General features: G+C 44.0%; 1 protein-coding gene and 1 long non-coding RNA gene across 2 annotated transcripts in view; one reads left to right on the forward strand and one right to left on the reverse strand.

Moving 5' to 3' along the window:
• Positions 1–22,167, reverse strand: part of Nedd9 (neural precursor cell expressed, developmentally down-regulated 9) — a 176,675-nt gene that overhangs the window by 109,608 nt on the left and 44,900 nt on the right. Inside the window, exon 2 of the mRNA XM_040755884.1 lies at positions 251–414. Coding sequence (XP_040611818.1) covers positions 251–262 — 12 coding nt within the window. The 5' untranslated portion in view covers positions 263–414. The remainder of the gene's footprint in view (positions 1–250; positions 415–22,167) is intronic.
• Positions 8,471–21,927, forward strand: LOC121143622. Its single transcript, XR_005880884.1, has 2 exons — positions 8,471–8,586; positions 20,551–21,927. It is a non-coding gene; the product is annotated as an uncharacterized LOC121143622 (long non-coding RNA).

The raw sequence follows: 22,167 nt of genomic DNA on the forward strand, positions 1-22,167 counted from the left end.
GTCTCATTTGATCCAGATGACAGCAACAGAGACTTCAGGTTGGAAGAAGATTTCCTATGCCCAGCAGCATATCTATGTGAAACCCACCAAATAGAGCAATATCTGAAGGCTACAATGTGTGTTTCCTTTTCAGGCATCAATCCATGCTTGGAGCATCAAGAATCACATGCTTGTGAGGTTGTGAGGATCGGGTCTTCCTGAAACTGGATTAAATAGAATCACCAAAATTGTGTTTTCAGTGGGTACTCACCCTCGCCCACATTTTCTCTGAAGGGGTGTTGGTACTCTGGATCTCCAGGACAGTGCCAGGGCTGCAGTCTGCTGGCCCGTTTGCTCCTTGTCATAGCTCCCCTTGAAGAATGTTGGTGTGCCTCTCTGCAGGTGTCTGCCCTTAGAGACTCACAGTTCACTAACCTTGAAGACACAAGTTGGAAACGGAAAGGTGTTTAAAACTCTGGAAAGGGTCAAGTTGTTTCTGTTATGTAAGGGTCACATCATAGCAGTTGGGAAAGTCAGATCCACAGTGTCATGAATGGAATCCACCATTCATCTATTTGTGCATCCACAAAAATCATAGAAAGTTCCTGCTACATCTACTTAAATGTCGAAGATAAATAAAACATGCTCCTGTCCTTAAGCAGCTCATATGGCTGGTAAAGTGAAACGTGTAGTGACAGGGACCTTGGTCACATAGACAGTGTGTCAAGAGAACACAAAGAAGAGAAGATGGACATTAAGTGCATCTTGATTGGCTGGTGAGTTTACAGGCTTTCTCCTCAGGAATGGAGGTCAAAGAGCTCTTCACTGTCTATAATTCGTCATGGACTTAGCTTGCCTTCTGCTCTTCCATACCTTTTGCCTTGTCTCAAATCCCACTTTAAACCAATTTACCATGTTTCTGTTAGTCTGTCGGAAGCTGCCTACAGTACCCGTTTTGCCTGTTACCAGTAGCTTGTAAGGATACGCAAGCTGTGTGTTTTCAGATTTTCCCCCAAAGAGAGAAAAGTGATATCTGGAAACATGACTTTTAAGTAGTTTGGATACAAAGTTTGGATTCTGAGTTTTGATTGTTTTGTTTTGTTTTTTTCAGACAGTGTTTCTCTGTGTAGCTTTGGAGCCTGTCCTGGAACTCACTCCGCAGACTAGGCTGGAGAATTTTGATTATTTTTTTATTTGGACAAAAAATCAACTGGGCTTTCAGAGGGCTATGCTGGCCAATATTTTGCTTTCTTCTCATTTCCTCACAACTGTAAGATTCAGTTTTGAAGTCACAAGTGTGTGTGTGTGTGTGTGTGTGTGCACATGCGTGTTTTGTATTTACGGACTATTATTAAAATATGTGTTCTTTTAAAACCCTGATAGTTAAAGCACACATGCTATGTAGAAATCTTTTTTGAAAATTGGCAGTCTAAATCTTTGCAAGAGGAAAGTTTCCCCTGTCAAGAACAAAATCAAAATTGAGTAGGTGTTGGAGCAGAAAAGCGAGGGGCGGATCTGGCGCACAGTAGCTGCTAAGTTAACTGTCTCCTGTCTCCTGAACCCACTCAGCTGCCCTCCTGAGAAAGACAAGCATCTCTAGAGTTGCATTCCAAACAGAGGGCAATGAGAGTTGGTCTCCATTGCTTCTACAAGGATGGTAACAGCCTCCTGCAATTTTGGTTTCACAAACACAGTATTTTCTCATCTTGGCAAGGAGGAGGGGAAGGAATTTTCCTCTAAGACACTTGCAGTGGCATGGCAAGGGGACAGGAGCCCATGACTCATTTGCTCTGTTGGGCCCATGCATGGTTACCCAAGCTTCTCCGCCCCCAAAGGAGCAGAGAACCAGCAGGGAGCTACAGGTCCCTTCCCAGCATCCTGTTCATGTCCCCGTAGGTCCTCACACCTGCACTTATTTTAACTGCCAAACTGTCTGTGTATACAAGACAATCACCTAGGGTCAAGCTCTGTGTGTGGAAGCCAGAGAGTACTGCACCAGGAATTACATAATTACATTTGTGTGTGTGTGTGTGCGTGTGTGTGTGTGTATAAATGCAACATACACATAGAAGATGATACACAGCAAAGGTAGAGCTTAATAAATTGTGAGGATTGTACCTGACGCCCAGATGAAGGCATGCAACAATGCTGGAACCCTGGACATTTTCACTGATATCTCCCTACACATACTTTTTAAATTTCCTTTCTAGTTCTAGGGATTAAACTTGGGCCTCATGCATGCCAGGGAAATGTTTTACTCATAAGCTGTATTTCCTGACTTCCTTCCTTCTTACTGAACCAGGCCTAAGTTCCTCGGGTGGGCCTTGAGCTGGTGGTCTGCCTCCCCCAGCCTGCTGCCCAGCTGGGACTGTTGACATGTGCCTCGAGGGTCTCTACCACCCTTTCTCTACACTTAAAGGGCAGTGCCACCCTTAGCTCTGGGCAAGCGTGATTCTGTGTAGAGCCATGGGCTTTAGTTTCGGAATTTCTTCCAGCCATGCACCTTCCAAAGGATGTGGCCAAGAGGCAGTGTGAATGTGCAAACTGTGCTTGTCTTTCAAGACCATGTGCCAAGTTATAGGACATTAGTAGTCCCAGCCCAGGAATTCTAGCCACTTCTCGGCCTTTTCCTCTGTATCCTTCCTGGGGTGGGTATAGGATGAAAGTAGGCTTGAAGGCTGGGAGGTACATGCCGAGGGCACCAAGGCCCTTGAAACACAGGGTGGAAAGCCTGGATGGGAGGCTGAACCTGGGGACACACAGGTGTCACATGTTCCAATGTGAAGTTGTAAGTGTCCCAATGGTCGTAGAGCCAGACAGAAGTTTTGTTTGCCAGCATTTTGGTGTAAGCTATAGTTCTTAAGCATATAGGGCTACAGCATAGTATACACTCTTACCTTAAGCACCCTATTTTGGGGTGGGGGATGTTCCAAATTTATTATTGGAAAAATACACTATCTGGCACAATGTAAATCTTTCCTTTTACAGTTCCCAACAATGTCAGAAACACACACGCAGAGAGTGAAAAGAGAAATTAATGATATATAATAACTGTCACGATTTTTTTATCTGTACATAAGCAAAACAGTATTAGAAATATATCTTGGGCCCCCAATTAGTGATTGTAGCAATTTTCTGTTTAAGCTTTTTTTTCTCACACAGTGGGCCTGTTGGAAGGTGACATCACAGCTTATAGTCCCTCTTTCTGCTTTTCTTTATGTGTAAATCAGCAGAAGCAGATCAGGCACCACATGGACTTTGTTTATGAGATTCACTGATGCTCTTTCTGATGGCTATAGCTTGTAGTATCCCTTGTGTGGTTCTCCTGGTGTGTGGACACAGCAGCCATGTCCATCCACACTGCTGCTGATGCACAGTGAAATTTACTTTAGTTCTAGGCCATTTTGAATAGTGCTGCTACAGAGGCCTTTACCTATCTGCATCGTGTATAAACTAAGACATGGGTGTGCTGGTTAGATGATACATTGTTTTACATTAATGGGGACTCTCCAATAGTTTTCCAAAACAGGGTATGTCTCAACCATCATGGTATAGTACTTATACTAGCATATATTTCTTTTTAGGAATAACTTCAGTATGTCATCACTCCTCTGATAGCTTTCTGGGTTCGCCATCTCCAGATCCACTTTGTACATGAGGAGATCAACATGATTAGAGTAACTAGGAGACACAAAGTTGCTACTTATAATATCAGTGTGGTATAAAATAGCAATGAGGATATTCATGCTAATAGCCATGGTTATTTGAAATGTGGCAGCTAAGGGAAGATCTGTAGTCTTGGAAGGTCAAGGTGATGAAGTCCATGCTCTAATCAGACTAAGCTGGGGCTGTGATTTTAAACTTCCACAGAGCATACATAGCACATGGATCTAAGGGTAAACCACCACGTAGACATGCACATGATTGGTGCCAGTTTGGTTGTTAAATGTTTCCCACAAAAGGGCTTGATCCTCAGTGCTGTGCTACTGGGAGAGAGCTGAACATCTGGGAAGAGAGGAGGTGTTGTGGGAGATCCTTAAGTTATTGGGGGTACTGTTATGGGGGAACTTGGTACCCTTCCTTGCTGCTTTCTGACCAGAGATGTGAGCACTTAGTCCAACCCAGCTCTTGAAGTGATGTCCACCCTCACCAAGTCAGTGGGGCCTCTTGGTCTTAGACTCAACCCTCTAAAACTGTGATCTAAATAAAGTCAATTGTCTACATAAGCAACCTGCCTCATGTGTTTCACTGTAAGAGCATGAACCTGACAGACACACTCTGCTGTAGTGTGTGTATCCCAGAGCATCCTCTGATAATTACGGTTGCACTGGACTACACGGAGACAAAAGGAATCATTAATCACTGCTGGGGGAACATAAACTAGTCTAGCCATGTTGGAAATCAATATGGAGGTATCTATCTATTGCTGTGATAAAACACCATGGCCTAAAGCAGCTTGAGGAAGGAAAGGGTTTATTTGATTCATACATCCACTCCACAGTCCATCACTGAGGGAAGTCAGGCAGGAACCATAAAGGCAGAAACCGTGTAAGAATGCATGACTCTCCATGGCTTATTCAGCCTGCTTTCTGATACAACCCAGGCCCCACGATGGGTGGGGCCCTGCCAATCTGTCACTTGTGGCTCTTAGATTTCATGTGGATACATCAAAACATGTATAGACATATGTCATGAAAGAAGAAGCAAACTTGGGGGCTTAAGAAAATTGGGGGATGAGAAAGGGAAAGATGGGGATTATGGGAGAAGATTTTATCAAAATACATTTATATGCTTGCACAAAAATAGTCTCCTGTAACCCAATATAATATAGTTTAAAAAAGAAAAAAGAAACACAAAGAAAACAGCAGTTGTCATGGGGAGCAAAATTCCTCAACTCCCCTTCTCCACATGGATTCAGTTCACATATGAGCTCATTCCTCCCTTTGTAAGGAAGGACCTGTCCCCCACCACCCCATGCCAAGCTACTCTTCCACCTGATACTCTCTCTCATCTTCTTGGGGGCATCTCTGAGATTGTCTCCTCTCTCTCCTGACTTGATCTCATGGTGTTCAGATCAGAGTTGGGGATTCCTCAGTTGTCTGAATCCTTCTGAATCCTTCTCACATGGCCTCTGAGTGAAAGGGGAAGGAGGTGATGCTGAGGACTGACTTCCTCATCTGGTTTATTTGCATATTCATTCATATGTTAATGTCCTAACTCCTGGGGATAGCCCTGAGTTTTTGGAAACAGTGTTGTTGTGGGAATTCGGCCAGATAGCCAATTGTATGGGATGGCTTCACTCAATGGGCGTGGTCTTCTCTAGATATATGTGACCCAATAAAACGGGAGTGGGTCTGCATGCTTGCTTGGACTGAGGAGGCCTTACGGAAGGCCATGGCTTGGTGACCTTTCCTGGACCTTCCCGATTGCCACTGGGGGCAAGAGGAGCAGCTGTTCAGTGGCAGCATTGCTGCCTCATTTTATATTGTGAATATACTTTACCGATTGGCACATGTTAATAAATCTGACTTGATCACAGAGTTCCCTCCCTCATTACCTGGTGTCCAATGTGGGGCACAAACCCATGTCCTGTATCTCCAGAGAAGAACATGCCCATTGGATCAAGTCACACCAGAAAATTGACTATTGGACTGAATTCCCACAACACACTGTCCGTGCAGATACACTAGTTATGAAGAGGTCATACTGTTCTAAAGGAGAATTTCAATGTACAACACATTGTCCATGCAGATACATGAGTTATGAAGAGGTCATACTGTTCTAAAGGAGAATTTCAATGTACAACACATTGTCCGTGCAGATACACTAGTTATGAAGAGGTCATACTGTTCTAAAGGAGAATTTCAATGTACAACACATTGTCCGTGCAGATACACTAGTTATGAAGAGGTCATAGTGTTCTAAAGGAGAACTTCAATGTACACACATAGAGGAAAGTAGAGAAGAACAGACACAGTGAAGCAAGGAGAGGACTGTCTATCTGCATTCCTAGTATGGAAGCCTGGATTTGCTCTCTCCCTCCCAGCCCTCAAAGGAAACCAACCCTGGCAGACTTTGATCTCCACCTTCCAGGCTCCAGAAGAGGAAGATAGTGGATCTTTGTGGTTTAGGCCCCACCCCTAGCTTCTTTTGATACTAGGAAACTATCCCTGGGAAACTGTGTTAGGGTTTCATTCACTGACCTTTGCTATTTATTAGCTCTTTCTTACAAGTGGCTTCATTGACCCCTCAAACCCTTAATCTCTTCATATATAAAAGGGGATAGAGAAACATTTGCCTCATGGAGTATTGCAGAGTATTTACACTGTGTAAAGATGTGTCACTGTGATTGGTTTAATAAAGAGCTGAATTGCCAAAAGCTAGGCAGGAAGAGGTTAGGTGGGACTTCTGGGGACAGAGAGGACTCAGAGAGGAAGAAAGTTGGGATCACCAGCTAGACAAGGAGAAAGCACCATGAGCAGTACAGAAAGATGAGGTAACAAGTCAAGTGACAGAATGTAGATTAAAATAAATGGGTTAATTTAAGCTATAAGAGCAAGTGGGGCAAGCTTAAGCTAAGTTTTTATAACTAATAAGTCTCCATGTCATTATTTGGGGCTGGTGGCCCAAAGGAAAGTCCGACTACAGTGGAGCTTTGTGACGATTAACTAAGTGACACGTAACACACTGATTATAATGCCTGGCTGGATACATTTGCTGGCTCTATCAAAGTAGGTTAGCAAGAGCAGTATTAGCTTGTAAATGGTTCTTTTCTTGGGTTGGAATAGCAAGATTGAAGACATGGCTCTCATGGCTGTACTCAGCACAGTCTGTCTAAGCTCCTGGGTTCTTGTAGCAGATATACTCTACTGCTCTTAGATATCGAGTATACATTTTCCCTATCTCTCCCTGCATGTCTGACCCACCTGATGTCTGATCTTACATTGAAGGTCCTTGATAGGATGAACCAAAGGTAGCTACTTGATAGGCCATGTCCTCCGCCTTCTATAACCCCTTTTCTGCCATAGGTACCTGGCAGAACATGTGTGATGATGTTCACAGCAAGGGGACACTGAGCTGCAGTCAGGAGGCCCTGGATCTAGTCCAAATGTGTGACTTGGGCAACCCAACCATTTTTGGACCTCAGTCTTGTCATATGTAAAATAAAAGAGTCTGGTAAAAAAAGCATTCTCCTTCCTAGATCTGGAAATAAAATTGCTGAAACACTAGCAAAAGCATCAATAGCCCAGAGTCTCTCTCTCTTCAACCCTGTTATATCATGGGATATTCTCATTTGAACATCATAAATCGAGTGCCTTTCCACTTGACTTGCCTTTAAAGAGTTGGTACTGTGAGGAAATGAAGACTGGCCTGTGCTAGATTTACATCAAAGATGTCAGAAAAGACCATCATCCAGGAATTGACAATGTCCCCTAGGAGAGCAAGACAAGCACACTTCCTGAGTCCCTGATTGTACATAACATGGGGTCTTTTGAACCATAGACTGACCTACATATCTTCCTTAGCAATTTCCTTCCCTGGGGCTGTGGAGCCCTGCTAAGGTTTGGCCTGCCAGCTGATGATGGAGTCCTCCTAATATGCTAGGATTTGCACAGTTTATTTTGGTAGGTAACTAAGAGAGAAAGACAGAGATAATTATCCCCATCATAAAACAGTCCATCAGCCACCTGCGTGCAGAGCAGAAAGTCAAAGCTTTTGCTGCTCTTTGGCAGGGAAGATCGTGTTCAGTGTTCTCTTGGGTCCCATTCAGTGCTCTAACCAATTTACCTGTGGAAGTTTCCTGGTTCTAGTGTAATTTTTTCCATTTATACAAAAATAATAAATAAGTACCAGTGATCTTGTCAGGTCACGCCAAGGAGATTTGTTGAGGATTTGGAATTCTAATGCATTGGACACACTTGAATTTGGCTAAACAATCAAAATGGGTGGTTTGGCTCAATTTAACTGAGATCTTGTTGGTATCCAGCTCTTCAAATGACCTCAGCTCTTATAGATGGTTCCTTGGAGATGCTTGGCTTTTCGGTGAATCGGAAACCCTCAGGTATGTGTTAAATGTCTACAAAACAAGGGTTTCCTTTGTTCTAATTGGGGAAGACTTACTAAAGAAAGCAAAGTGAAAAGTGCCTTGCTTGGCCATCTAAGTGTGCACCCTGGAGGCCTAGCAACAAAACACTTCACGTTGTAACAGTCCCTACAAAGAGCAGAATATTTCAAACTGGGGCCAAAGCCCGGGTAAAAGGAAACTTATGGTGATCATGAAATACAGGAGGGTGGGGGTTGCAGTTTGCTGTAAAGATCTGAGGTGGTGTCCTGCTGGGCACTGGACCTCCTTTCCTCTGGTCATTTTAGGCATCTTGCAGAAGAGAAGGCATAATGACAACTTCTACCCCAGCACAGTTTTGGGATAGTGACCATTACCTCCCTCGTCCATCTGCTATTAATTTTTATGTTTTTCTTTACTAGGCCTCTGACTCATCTTTGCCTAGACCTTCCGGTTTCCTGAAGTCCTAGCTGCTCCAGATACGTGTCTCATCCAGTGCTCAACTTGCTGTAGTGGAGACTGAAGGGTATCCATTACAAAGCCATGTGAGTACAGCTGCCCCCCTCCCCCTTACCCGTGGTGTCAGTTAAAGTACTAAAATCTTAAATGGAAATTTCCAGAAATAGACAGTTCATGTGTCTTAGACAACTTCCACTGCAGTATAATCATTTTGCTTTTAGTTACTATTGTTCTTCTCCTACTGTGTCCAGCTTGTGAATTGAATGTTATCATAAGCAAGTATGTGTGTATAAGAATAAACAGAGTATGTATAAGGCTTGATACCATCCGTGGTGTCAGACAACTACTAGGAGTCCTCAAATACGTACTCCCTCGGGGACAGCTTTTATCCAGATGAGAAATAAGGAGGGTTTTAATTAAGCTGTTGACAGAAAAAGGGAGGAAGGTAGTGAGTAGAAGAGAGAATGACAGGCTGAGTATGATTAGAAGGGAAAGGAATGATTCCCAAGAGGAGGCTCAGGAGCCTGGGTGAAGTCTGGTGTCACCGTGAGAAAGGAAATTAAGAAACAAGCCTACGAAACCAAGTAGATTTAATGGGACATGTGACATTCCGGTTTCATGCGGGGATATCATATGGGGAGAGTCTGAGCAGTGATGCACACACATCTGGGATCTAGAGAAACGTGACGCATAGAGACGGAGACTTTGGAGTGTGGGGCTTAGGGATCATGGTTCTGAAGCAAACATGTTTATGATGCTAGCCAGAGAAGTTTGCAAAGTAATTAAGAGAGCTAGAAGTTGTAGAGCTTTTTCAGAGGGTCCCGTCATCTTCCGGGCCCTGGCTGATCTTTGGTGTCCCTTCAGCCATTTTATCCACATTGACCTGGGCCCCTAAGCCTTAGGTGACAGATGCCCAGCAGGACATATTCACTACCTTAAAAGGAAAGTGAGAGACTTTGGTCTCATTTTTTTTGTGTAACATTAAGACAAAACTCAGAAAACTAGGTTTTGGGTTGTTGTGATTACTTATCTGGTTGGCTTTGTTTATGAAGATTCTATTTCCCAAGGAGTTAAAAGCCTGATATATTTAGCAGAAGTCTGAATCATTCCCAGGAAGGCACAGTATGGAATGGGCCAGAGGAACAAGAAGTTCAGAGTAGCATGGTGTCTCACAAACCACAAGAGGGGAGACTCCTACAGTTAGATTATGGGTGTTCAAAGGGGAGGTCCTTTCAAGGGGATAGTGGGACAGACCCAGATGCCACTGGGTTGAACAGTGAGAGAAAAGAGAATTATGGACTCTTCTGTTAAGCACAGTATAGGACAGAAAAATAAAAAAATGCAGCTCAGCAAAGAAGGAAGTGATGGCAAAAAGAAGGGTTGTGAGGGTGAGGGCGGTGGTCACTGGCTTTTGAGAAGCAGGCAGAAGGTCAACTGCTTGCGACCTGGCGGCATGGGCGACTCTTACCTGTGATGTGATTAGGATTGTCTTTCAGCGTTATAGAAGCTGAAGTTCCTGGTGTGGCTCGTTTCCTTGTCACCCAGGAGTAGCTGCTAGCACAAGGTCACACTAAGGAACCGAACCCTCGGTAAGATTACCTAGACACTCGGCAGCTGTGTCCTTGCCAACGTTGTCTTAAAGCTGTGAAAAGGAAGAGCTCCTCTTCTAAAATGACATGACCTGTCACTTCTAATTATGTCCCCTAGACCATCTCTGAGATTTGTCTTTCTGGATACTGTGAAAGAGACTTTTTTTGGTTGTGAGCCTAGCCTTTAATGGCTGAGCCATCTCTCCAGCCCAAGAGGCTTTTTTAATGATTAAAAATAAAATTCTGTACCGCATCATGGTGGTTCACATTTGTAATCTCAACAATGAGGATATGCAGGCAGGAGGATTCCTTTGAGTTTGAAGAAAGCCTGGGCTATAGAGCGAGTTCCAGCCTGGGCTACGATGTGAGATTTGTCTCAAAAGCCATGAACAACAACACTATTGAATCTTGGTTTTCCACTAAAGAGCTGTTCTGATGACTCTGCTTATAGTGAACTACCTTGAAAAACAGCAGCAGAGGTATCTGTCCAGTTTATACCTAACTTATTTCTGCTGTGATAAAATGACAATCACCAGAGTGGTTTAAACAACAGTGTAGTGGTTTGAATAAGAACGGTCTCCATAGGCTCATAGATTGAATGCTTTGTCATCAGGGAGCGGCACTATTTGCAAGGATTAGGAAGTGTGGCCTTGTTGGTGGAAGTGTGTCATTGGGGTGGGCTTTGCTGTTTCACAAAGCCCATGCCAAGCCTAGAATCTCTCTCCTCCTGATGTCTGCAAATCTAGATGTAGAACTCTTAGCTAATTTTGCCTGATACCACCACGATCTCTACCATAACGATGATAATGGATTAAATCTCTGAAACTGAAATGTTTTTCCTTTATAAGAGTTGCCATGGTCATGGTGTCTCTTCACAGCAATAGAACAGTGACTGACATAGACAGACTTATTGGGGCAGTTAGGCTGCATTCTGTTTCTGTAATTTTTTTGTCATCATACTAAAGTAGCAAAGATAAACAACCCATGCAGCTGCCATTTGGAGCATCCACCCACGTTACAAAGATTTGCCCATGTGCTTGGTTTATATAGAGCCATGGGGGCTCTCATCTCAACTTGAGAAATTCATGAAACTCCACTTTTCAAACTCCTCTGCCCAGGTATGGGCACATGACCCAACATTCAGGGCCAAAGCCTGTCTTTAGAGGTGTGGAATTACAGCAGGAGGGTCTTATGTTTGTAGGTGCATATGCGTACACACAGTCTTTCACTCATCTCTTCAACGTGAACTTTGTAGCTGTAAATTAACAGCAGTTATTGGTGTGAAAAACTGAGCAAAAGAGAGAACAAAAATTTTAGGAGTCACTGAGCTAGGGACAGCATTCTGGGGACTTCTGGTCTCCTGGTTCTTGAGTACTGTGCCTTCTGGAAGTCTGGCTGTCCTACCATGGTACCACAAGATGTATTCTTGTCCCCACAGTAACCACCTCTTTCCTCTCCTCCTTTCCCTGTCACCCAGCACCAAGTTGAGTTGAATGTCTTTTATTACTTGCAGTTAAAATAATCTTAGGATATTCAGTTATATTTAAAAATAAAACAGTTGTGTGGTAGAACTTGCCTAGCATGCACAAATCCCTGGGGCCCATCTCTAACAGCAAATTCCTGTTTGGGTTGTACAATAACAACTCATATTTGAGGATTTTGGGGAACCCCATCTTTGCATTAAACAACCTTGCCTGCACTCTCATTCCTTGTACAGCTCAGGAAGCAGTCCCAGCAAGGATCGCCACACTCTGTCAGATTGCTGGTGAAAATTCTGGTCAGTGCAATGCCCGTGATAGGAATGTGTTTCCATCAATCGGGAATTGTACACTGAGAGCAGTGTATGCTCTTCCAGAGGATCTAGGCACCATTCCCAGCACCCACATGACAGCTCACAACTCTCTTTGACTCCAGTTGCAGGGAATCTGACTTCCTCTCCTGGCCTTGGTAGGCAGTAGGCAAGCACATGGAACATAGATTACAAGTAAGAAAAACACACATACACAGAAAATAAATAAAAGTTAAAAAACAAACAGAAGGGGGGAATGGATAGAAGAAGAAGGGAGATGAAGAGAGAGAGGAAGAGTGGCAACCAATGGCTACCACCAGGATTGACATCTTTGCTTTCTCAGAAGAGACACACTGTGCTCAGGGAGAAGCAATCTCATAGACTTCACTTAGAATCATGAGCTTCCCCACCTCCCACCCTCCTTATTCCCCTGTGCAGCAAGTGTTAGGCAGACCTGGGTTCTGAGCATCTCCAGCTCCATCTACCTCAGCCAGCAGCTACCATTTCCTCAGGGGAAGAAGGAAGCCAAACCCTCTGTAGAGCATTAGACATGAGAGAGGACATGGGACATTCTTTCCCTGACTATAGAACCGTTACTCCTCATATTCCCTGGTGGAGAGCAGGTTCAGCATGTCAACTTGACCATGAAAGAGAAGACAGTGACTCACAGCCCACTAAGGTTCACGACCTCCAGTCGATACTTTTCTTGAAATAGAGTTCCACAATTTGCATTTCTTACCTTCATCACCAAATACAGATCTTGAAGAAAAAAAAAGTCACATTTACTTGGGACTGCCCAGGACATGTTGGCAGGTAAAACAAGAGGCCAGTAAATTCTGAATTTCAGAGAAGCAGCAAATATTTCATATGTCAAGTACATTTAATAAACATTATTCCTATTTTGGTAAACCCAGTCACTCAGGCTCTAGGTTCTGGCTTCACAGAGTGAGAGGTCTGACTCCAAAAGGATGAAGGTATTAGGGGAGACCCCTTTTGTTCTTGTCATTCCAAAGAAACAATAGTCAAGCATCCTTTCCTCCAAGACTTGGGCCAGCACCCCTGATGCCAAGTTCCAAATGTGACAATCAAAACTAACTACCCTGATGTCTCTGTTCACAACACAGGGAGACCACCCTGTTCCAGGGTGTGGTTCATCATCTAGAAACAAATTGTGAGCTTCTTTCATTGCTGGTATTGGGGTTTTGTTTGTTTGTTTGTTTGCTTACTTTTAAGTCACAGTCTTGCTATAGCTCAGGCTAGTTTCAAATTCTCAGTGACTCTTCTGCTTCAGCCAGCTGAGTGTTAAGATCATAGACGTGAGCCACTATATCCACCTCTCATGGGAAGACACAAACTCTGGGTTTCTGTCATTTGTTGTTTCACCATCATAGGACATTGGTTTGCATTTTTGGCAGGGAATATGCAGTTGTCTCACTAGGTTTTATCACTAGATTTTATCTTTCTGTTCCCATGGCTCACAAATACAGAATTACAGTGTACTCCATTGAGTCCGGAAATCAAATAAGCAGAACGTGTCTAGTGCTGTCCCTCTCAGACATCGGGGTATCTGGAAGGCTGTCAGGATGGTCATGTGACAAGTGAGGAGAGGGGCATGGTGAAGCCAGCCCTCTGGTTATGACCTATGACCTGCTGAAAGAGAGTGAGCCAGGCCGCACAGACAAATGAGTTCTTCACCTGTCCTGCTGAGATCTCACACACTCGTTATGGCTCTACAGTGTCAGGCTTCACTCTTGGTTGAAGAAGAAAACGGCTTGTCTAGCACACGCCAGGGTCTGGGTTTGATCTGCAGCATGAGTGGGGAGGGGTAACAGAAAAAGAGGAGCAGAGGAAGTGGAGGGAGGAAAATGTCAAACCTTCGAAGACTTCTTGGAAAGTGTGCCCTCGAGTTAGATGGAGTTCACATTGCACACATAGCAAGCTCTGATTATAACTCAGCAACCAGTGGCACAGTGGCATAATGACAAAGAACTTAGTTCCCAACACCCTACCATCACCACCCCCTACCCCTCCCATCCCCCCCAACCCCCCACCCTGCCCAGGGACAGAGGAGACATGCAGACACCACAGACTATGGGATTGTCTCTTTGGAACCTCAGGCTCCGGGGCTCTAGCTCAGAGTGAGTCAACGGCCTGGCTGGGTCAATGGCACAGCTGTGATCAGGATTTGGCTTTCTGGAAACGGTGAACTCGTGGAAGAACAATTAAGGACAGCAGCTGTGCTCAAATCTGGGTCACAGGAATGGCAACCGACCTGTCCCGGAAGCTGCACCTCACGGAATGAAAGACAGTCACCAGCAGCAATGGCCGGGCTGGAGAAAGAAGATCGATGCAATCTAAGTCAGAGACACTGAACTCCCAGCAAGCTGGGTGGGTGAAAGACCTGGTGTGTCGCATTACAGGCACCCATTTAAAAGTGCCACGACCCTGGGGAGCATTGCAGGTCGGACACACAATTGCTTGCAAACAAGTGGTGGGTCCAATGAGCAAAGGGTTTTATCTGTAGGTTTTCTTTTATGTCTCTTGGGGGATTTGGGAGGGCTGGAGTTTGAAACATAAGCTTACCTTGGACATTCTTTTCCCTTTGGCTAGATCTAAACCTTGAGAGAGAGTCCCCAGATGATCCACTGAATTTTAATGAGCTCCAAGCACTGCTATTGGGCCCTAATGTTCCTCCCGGGAAGGTACATTGCTGCAGGGTGTCTTACACCCCTGGCTTTGCCTTACTACTTAAAAGCAAAAATGACTAGACCAGGCATCCAATTCGGGGTTCACTCCAAACAGGAGTCAGGATTTTAGGGAAAGTCTCTATGGAAGGGCAAGGATTTCTTAAAGCATCTTGGGATAAATGCATTGCTGTGGTCTGTGTCCAGTAATGAAATTAAGCCAAAGAAAGAGCCTTGGAAGTAACTTTCAGGGAGCTGAGTTCCTGGTGGGAGTAGAATTTTGGGCGTGGTATTGGCACTGTCAGGCATTTGACTGAGACTTCCAGGATGAAGGAGAAAGAGGAGTACCAATTCCTTCTTCAACTCCACACGACCAGAGTGTCCCTGGCATTTCCAGTCTCTTCTTCCCTCATCCTTGTTTGCTAGTGGCTCCTCAAGAATCACCATGTTATGCAGTGGAATGGAGTTCAGGGCTCCCACTATAACCTCTACACACCACCACCAGAGTCAAGGCTGTGTGCTGATGTCCTGGTTCTTAGGGCTTGCTTTACCCTTGCTGACCCAGTATCTGGGAGTGAGACCTGGGAACATGTACTGTGCCCAAAATGAATCCTTAGATGACTCTCATGCACTCAACTTTACAACTGCCAGTAAAAGAGAAAGGGTCTTCAAAAGGCTGGAGGGGTGACTCAGCAGTAATGTGTACTGGCTGCTTTTCCAGAGGACCCTGGTTCAATCCTCAGGTCACAGGTAACTCCAGCTCAGGTATTCTGATGCCTTCTTCCTCCATGGGCACCAGGCATGCACGTGGTACACAGACATACATGTAGATAAAATACCCATATACATAAAATAAAACTTTGAAGAATAAAAATCCAAGTTCAAATCCATTTATACCTTGGTGATCTTGGACAAGTTATGTATTAATTCCCAATCTCATTTCTCATCTGTAAAAATAGACAGACCACTTAACTGGAGTGATTTTGTTTTTCAGGACGAGACAAGGCTGATGAATATCAAGCTATTGCCAAATATTAACATATGCTACTCTAGAGAGTTAGAAAAGGGACAGTTTGCTAACAAAAACTTTTGTGTGTGTGTGTGTGTGTGTGTGTGTGTGTGTTGGTTTGAACAAGAATGGTAAGGGTGACTCCCATAGGCTCATACATATGAATGCTTACTCACCAGGGAATAGCACTATTTGAAAGGATTAGAAGAATTAGGAAGTGTGGCTTTGTTGGAAGAAATATGTCACTTTGAGGTTTCAAAAGTCTATGCCAAGACCAGTGTCTCTCTCAATCTGTGGATGACCATGAAGTTCTTAGCTGTTACTCCAGCACCATAATATCAATGGACTAAATCTCTGAAACTGTAAGCAAGTCCCCAATTAAATCCTTTCTTTATAAGAGTAGTCTTGGTCATGGTATCTCTTCACAACAATAGAACAGTGACTAGAGCAGTGTGTGTGTGTGTGTGTGTGTGTGTGTGTGTGTGTGTGTGGTGATGATGATGATATTAGATGTTGACAAAACTTTTTGTGAGGGCCCAGAGCAAGTAAACTTGTCACTAAGTAGTAGCTTTATTTCTTACTAAAGCCTCAGGGCTGGGGACTGGAAACTATAGGTGATAAAGAGATACTTTCAGAAGACAGACACTGGCTACTATAGAAATCACTGGTGTCCTCATCTATGTTCATGAGCAGCATAGATTACTTGTCTATGAATTTTACACAGGGTGACATTGGTGATGTTCAGTGACTTGATTGTCATGCAATGAACTAAAGATAGCCATTGGCAGCTGGTGGGTAGATGCTGTCCTGGTTTTCTTTCTATTGCTGTAGTAAAGATCATGGCCGAGGATCTGAGGAGAAGTGGATTATTTGACTTATTCTGTTCATAGTCTATTATCGAGGAAAGTAGGGCAGGAATTCAAGCAGGACAGAAACCTAGAGGCAGGAACTGAAGTGGAGGTCACTGCTTGCAGGTTCACTTTTCATGGCTCACTCAGTTTGCTTTCTGGTACCACCCAGGACTGCTGCCCAGGGGTGGTACCACCCACAATGGGTGGAGCCCCACCACATCAATCAAGAAAATGCCCCACAGGCTTGCCTACTGGTCAATGTGATTGAGACATTTTCTAGGTTGAGGTTCCCTCTTCCCAGACGAATCTAGATAGTGTTCAGTTGGAAAAACACAAAACCAAACACAAACAAATACCCAAGCAGCACAGAGGCCAAGAATGGTGTATAATCTTCTTGAAGTACTTGGGATAGTGTCTCTCAACAGTTATCTCACCTAATATGTTGGCAGGCCTGAGGCTGAGAAAGCCTGTTCTGAGTTACCACAGAAGACTTGTCCACAGACAATGACGGACAGAATCATTCAGTGGCGAAACACTCCCTGTGACAGACTTTAACTGCTGTATTGCAAAACCTCACAGAAACACAATGAGTCTTGGTGACTGGTGAGCTGGTGGCTCTCCATTAGCTACTGCCCAGGTAGCCTGTTTCCTGCCTGTTTGCATAATGAAAACTTGGGGAAAGCAGAGGTGAGACTCTCCATAGGGGAGAAAGGAGGCTGCTTTATTCTTGGAATTATTTTGGTTTTTTACCAAGGATAGAGCAGCAAAAAAGGGATGGGGGGGCAGAGTTGTCCAGCAGGGTTGACACTTTGAAGAGCCACTTCCATGCCAGCACACCTCAGGAGTTTGGGAGGTGTCACAGAAAGTCCTCAGTGCCTGCAAATATATCCAAATGGTCCTGGATTGCTGATGATAATCACTGGACAGTCCAGAAGAAACATTTCTCATGCAAACCCACAGTCTAAAATAACCCAAATCTGGAAACTTCTGAGGGCTAATAATCCCACACTGTAAATATTTCTTTCGTGTTTCATGAAATTATTAAAAACATTGTACAAAGCTACCTTCAGGACATGAATTTAAGGACTATAGAAAATATAAATTAATGTGCTGTCTGGTCTTGAGCCCACCTCCAGAGGGATAACTCCTTACATAAGAACATACAAATAAGTTTAAAAGTACAAAAATCTGAAACACTTTTGACCTCAGCAGTTTTGATGCCTTCTCACGCTCCTCATCTTCATTTTATCAGCGTCACCTGGAATCTACAGAGCATTAATTAAGTCACTTCTATAGGTCTATATTCACTTTGATCTCCCGCCTCTGGGTGTGTCCTTTCTACTGGGATGGCCTGTATTTGGGGGTGCTGTTCCTCTGGCAATCAATGCCATTGGCTGCCCAGACTCCTACTGTACCCACCTCTCTATGTGAACGGTGGCTGGCTGCTAGTGTTCCTCACAAGCGCACCTTCCACATCCCATCATCTCTTTCCTATTTCCATGCATGCTTCCTTCCTGTGGGCAGAGCCCCAAGGTAGGCCATCTGTGCTGTTATGCTACATAGGTCCCTTAGTGTGCTTGAGGAATTTTTTTGTCACCATATTAAAAGTCTTATTTGGGGGTTTAGAAAAATGGCTCTGCAGTGAGGAGCACTGGTTGCTCTTCCAAAGGATCCAGGTTTGATTCCTAGCACACAGCATCATCACCATCTATAATTCTAGTTCTAGAGTCACCCTCTTCTAGCTTCTGTGAATAGTGAACACCAGGCAAGCACATGGTGCACTGACATACATGTAGACACCCCCCCTCACTCTCTGTCTGTCTCTCTCTCAAGTTATTTTTTATGAACTAGAAAAAAGCCAATGCAATGTGTGAAAGAGCAGGAGGCATATACAATGTGTATGCCTGTACTTCTTCCTTGCTACCTTAATTAGAGAGCACAGTCACTGTGAGCATCTGTCATCTGCATGTCCACCATGTGTGAAAGTTCATGGACTTTCAGGAGAATTCAAGAACACCACATTCCGCTGTGGAGAGAAATGGAGGCTGGTTGTCCCAGGAGGCCACACTTTCCATTCCAAGATGAGATGAAAACCTACCTCCAGCATGGAAACCAGTGTTTTTTCTAGCACTCAGGGTAGGTAAGGAGCCTAACCTCATTCTTAATCATTTCACTACCTGCCTTTGCCAAGAGATAGCTACGGAAATGAAGACCCAAAGGGGAACTCACCTGCTTTGCTGTTAATTTTTCCTCTCATTGAGAAGCCAGTGTCAGAGAATGTCAGTAGCACTTATTTAGAACAAGAAGTAATTTATTTTTTTATTATCTGTTTGTTAGAGAGAGAGAGAGAGAGAGAGAGAGAGAGAGAGAGAGATGGCATGGAGCTGGATGGGTAGGAAAGTGGGGAGGATCTGGGAGGAGATGGGGGAGGGGAAACCATGATTAGAATATATTGTATGACTTTTCAATTAAAAACAAAAGAAGCAAAGCAAAAGCAGTTGACTTGGTTCTGAGAGGTTTCCATTGTTCCAGTTAGAATGGAATACGCAAATCATGTATTTTTGGCCACTTAGCATATGGGTTCAATTCTCCTTTGTTTGCATTTGAGCTGATACTGTAGAAATGAAAGGGAAGGTTCATGCTAACAATTGAAATTTTTGAATTTTCTTTTACTTAGAGCGGCATTAAATTACAAGTAATTATTTTAGAAACCACATTGCAAGTCAGAATACTGTGGGCAAAAGGAAGAACCTTTTATATTAATTGGAACACATTTTTGTACCTTTGGTAAAAGGCACCCTATTTTCATGTTGTGTTGGCCCGTGTATATGATTACCTACTGGTGACATGCACCGAAAGAACCTGTGTATCTTTGCTGGAAGACTCTGAGAGCCCACCTTGCCAAGGCCCTGGAAGGTGCCCGGGAACTGATGTTCCCTGCGAGAAACACTCAACCAATAGGAAACAGACGAGGAGGTGTAAGAGCTCCAGCTCCTGTGTCTCTCACTGGGACAGCCGGGATGTGGCCTGCCTTGGCTTCACGTTTCCTGTGGCACTGGTCCCCCTTCTGTAACTGCTAGCTGTGCATCTTCTCGGGCTCATTCCCTGCCTGATCCCTCCTCACCTAAAAAACCAGATTCTCTCCCCCAGAGCTCCCTGCCTGTCCAGAGTTCTGGTCCTAACTAGTGGGGTGATCTGAGTGTTGTTCAGAACAAACTCATCGTCTTGATGAGTTCTATGACCAATTTCCACCAAGATGGCTATTTTATATAAGAAGTCAATGTACATAAAGATCAAGTTGTGGGGAAGAAAGCTCAACAGGAAGAGATACATACATGAAATCTGGGCTTTCTCAAAACCCAGTGTTGCACACCCATGAGTCCAACTACTCAAGAGCTTGAGGCTCTGTAGCTTTGCCTACAGAGAAAGTTCCAGACTGTCCTGGGTAACTTAGTGAGACCTTGTCTCAAAAATGTAAAGTACAAAATGGGTCAAGTTATAGCTCAGTAGTAGAATTCTTGCTGAGCATGTGCTAGGGTTTAATTTCTGGCAGCCCTCACCTCAGAGAGAGACAGATAGACAGAGACAGAAAGACAGACTGACATAGATGGGGGCTGGGGAAAGCAGACACACACACACATACACACACGTGACAGGGGTTAAGGTATGTACTAGATACAAAAATCTTCCCACTCAGATGAGCAGGAATTCGCAGAGCAGCTTGAAGAACTGCTCCACCATGAGTAATATTCTTGGCAGATTTTGACCATCGATGACCAAGTGAACACAGATCCGGTGGCTTGGACCTCAGGAAATCATGCTTCCTAATTCCATGGTGTCCCCAGCTCTGGTAGTTTTGATAGGGGAGTGGAAGGTAAAGCTAAGCTATAGAAAGCTTTATTTCCCCTCTTAGAGTTAGTCATAATCTGTTCCTCGAGAGCCGACCTGGTGCCAAGTCGCAGATCAACTTTTCTACCCACTTAGGTAAAGGTCACTCAATACAAGTGACCTTAGGAGCAATTTCCTCTGTATGGGGAGGATTTTATCCACGCTTCAAAGTCAACATAAATATCAATAGCTAAGAAAAGTCTGTCATTGGAACACTGTTTCTCTTTCCTCTTTGCCTAGAATGTTGGAAGAATCCTTCTGGACTAATCGCTCCAACACCAGTGAGAGAAGAAGAGAGGAGGTGTCCCCCATGAACGGAGTCAGGAGAGATGAAAGACTTCAAATCTTGGGTTCAGTCTGCATTCTCATTGTATACTCTAAAACTCAAGGTGGATGGGCAAGCAAGTGAGATTTTACAAAAGTGTTTATGGTTAAGAGCAGCAGTTAAGACCAATGACCCATTGTTTCAGCTATTTCTCCAGGTCACTGTTTCAGGCAGTAAGTGAAATCATGCTTGGCAAATAGGTAATGCTTTAAGTAAGTCAGTAAGTAAATCAATGAATTATTATCCAAAAACTGGTCTTTTCTACCTTAGTCTTCTTTAGAATCTCCATATAAATATCTATATGTTTATCAGCTGCCTCCCCTGGGCTACAAGATCTTCCAGACAGACATTTTGACTCACTCATCAGTGAGATCCCATTGTCTTGTGCAATGATCTCAAAAGAGTTTGGTTGTTTAAATAATAATAACGGTGGTTTATGAGCTGGGCTCTTGCTGAGCACTTTATAAATACTACCTATTGCCTTCCCCTTTCCTAACAACTTAGTAGTATCTACCAGGGGCCAGGGTCTTCATTGTGCAATTGGAGCAGTGAAGCTAAAGAGGTTTAGAAGTTCACTCAAGAGCTCACCTTCTCCCTGTTAGCAGAACCCACTCAAACCCAGGTTTGCTGGCAGCAGAGACTGTGTTGTTGAGCCTGGATTAAATAATGTTTGCTGAGTAGTTATTTCCAAGGCTGTCAGTTAGAGCACTCATTAGGAAGAGACTCATCTGTACAACACCCTTTTAATTAAACAGTGTTACCAAGCCCCTTAGGATATACAAAGGATCCATTTGTATCTCCCAATTCTATGTAGAATGGGTTTTCATTTTAACAAGTTGCTCCCATGTCCAATGGACCCTGTTATCAAAAGGTCTGCTTCACACACACTGTCACTGGCACGAGTCAAGTGCACAGCTGTGGGTCCTCCCAGCCCACAACTGGTTCCTCCTAGCTCATGATTACAGGCACTTCACCAAGTTACATTATATGTAGGAAATTCATAAGGGTGGTGTAAGTAGACAGATTCAGGGTACTGATGTCTTCTACTCCATTAGGCAGATGAGAAAAGTGTATTTTTCTTTCCTTTTTCGTGTGTGTGTGTGTGTGTGTGTGTGTGTGTGTGTATGTGAAACCCTTCCTTTCTCATGCTTAACTTTTATTGTTCACAGAGGATTTCAAAGTATTACCAGCCTATGAGTTTCATATTGAGTCATCTGGACATAAGGGACTTTCAGAGCCTAATGGGTGGGATTTTATAGTGCATTTCTTTTTCAATTCTGTGTGCATTTAAATAAACAAAAAACATAAGAATGCGCCATCTTCCCTACTGTCTGCTTGTCATAGCCTGTCACTGAGAACTGGGGAGCACAGGGATGGTTGTCTAAGGTGTGGTCAAGGCTGTGGATTTGCCTGGTGCCTGATTGATCCCACCCCTCTGGTATCTTGTTTCCTCATCCTCCCAGGAACAAAAGGACCTATGTTAGGGAAGTGTGGGTTTGGAGTGTCACTAACAGCCACCCAAACTTTGCGAA

Source organism: Mesocricetus auratus, unplaced genomic scaffold, assembly GCF_017639785.1.
Source record: "Mesocricetus auratus isolate SY011 unplaced genomic scaffold, BCM_Maur_2.0 Super-Scaffold_100013, whole genome shotgun sequence".
NCBI lineage: Eukaryota > Metazoa > Chordata > Mammalia > Rodentia > Cricetidae > Mesocricetus > Mesocricetus auratus.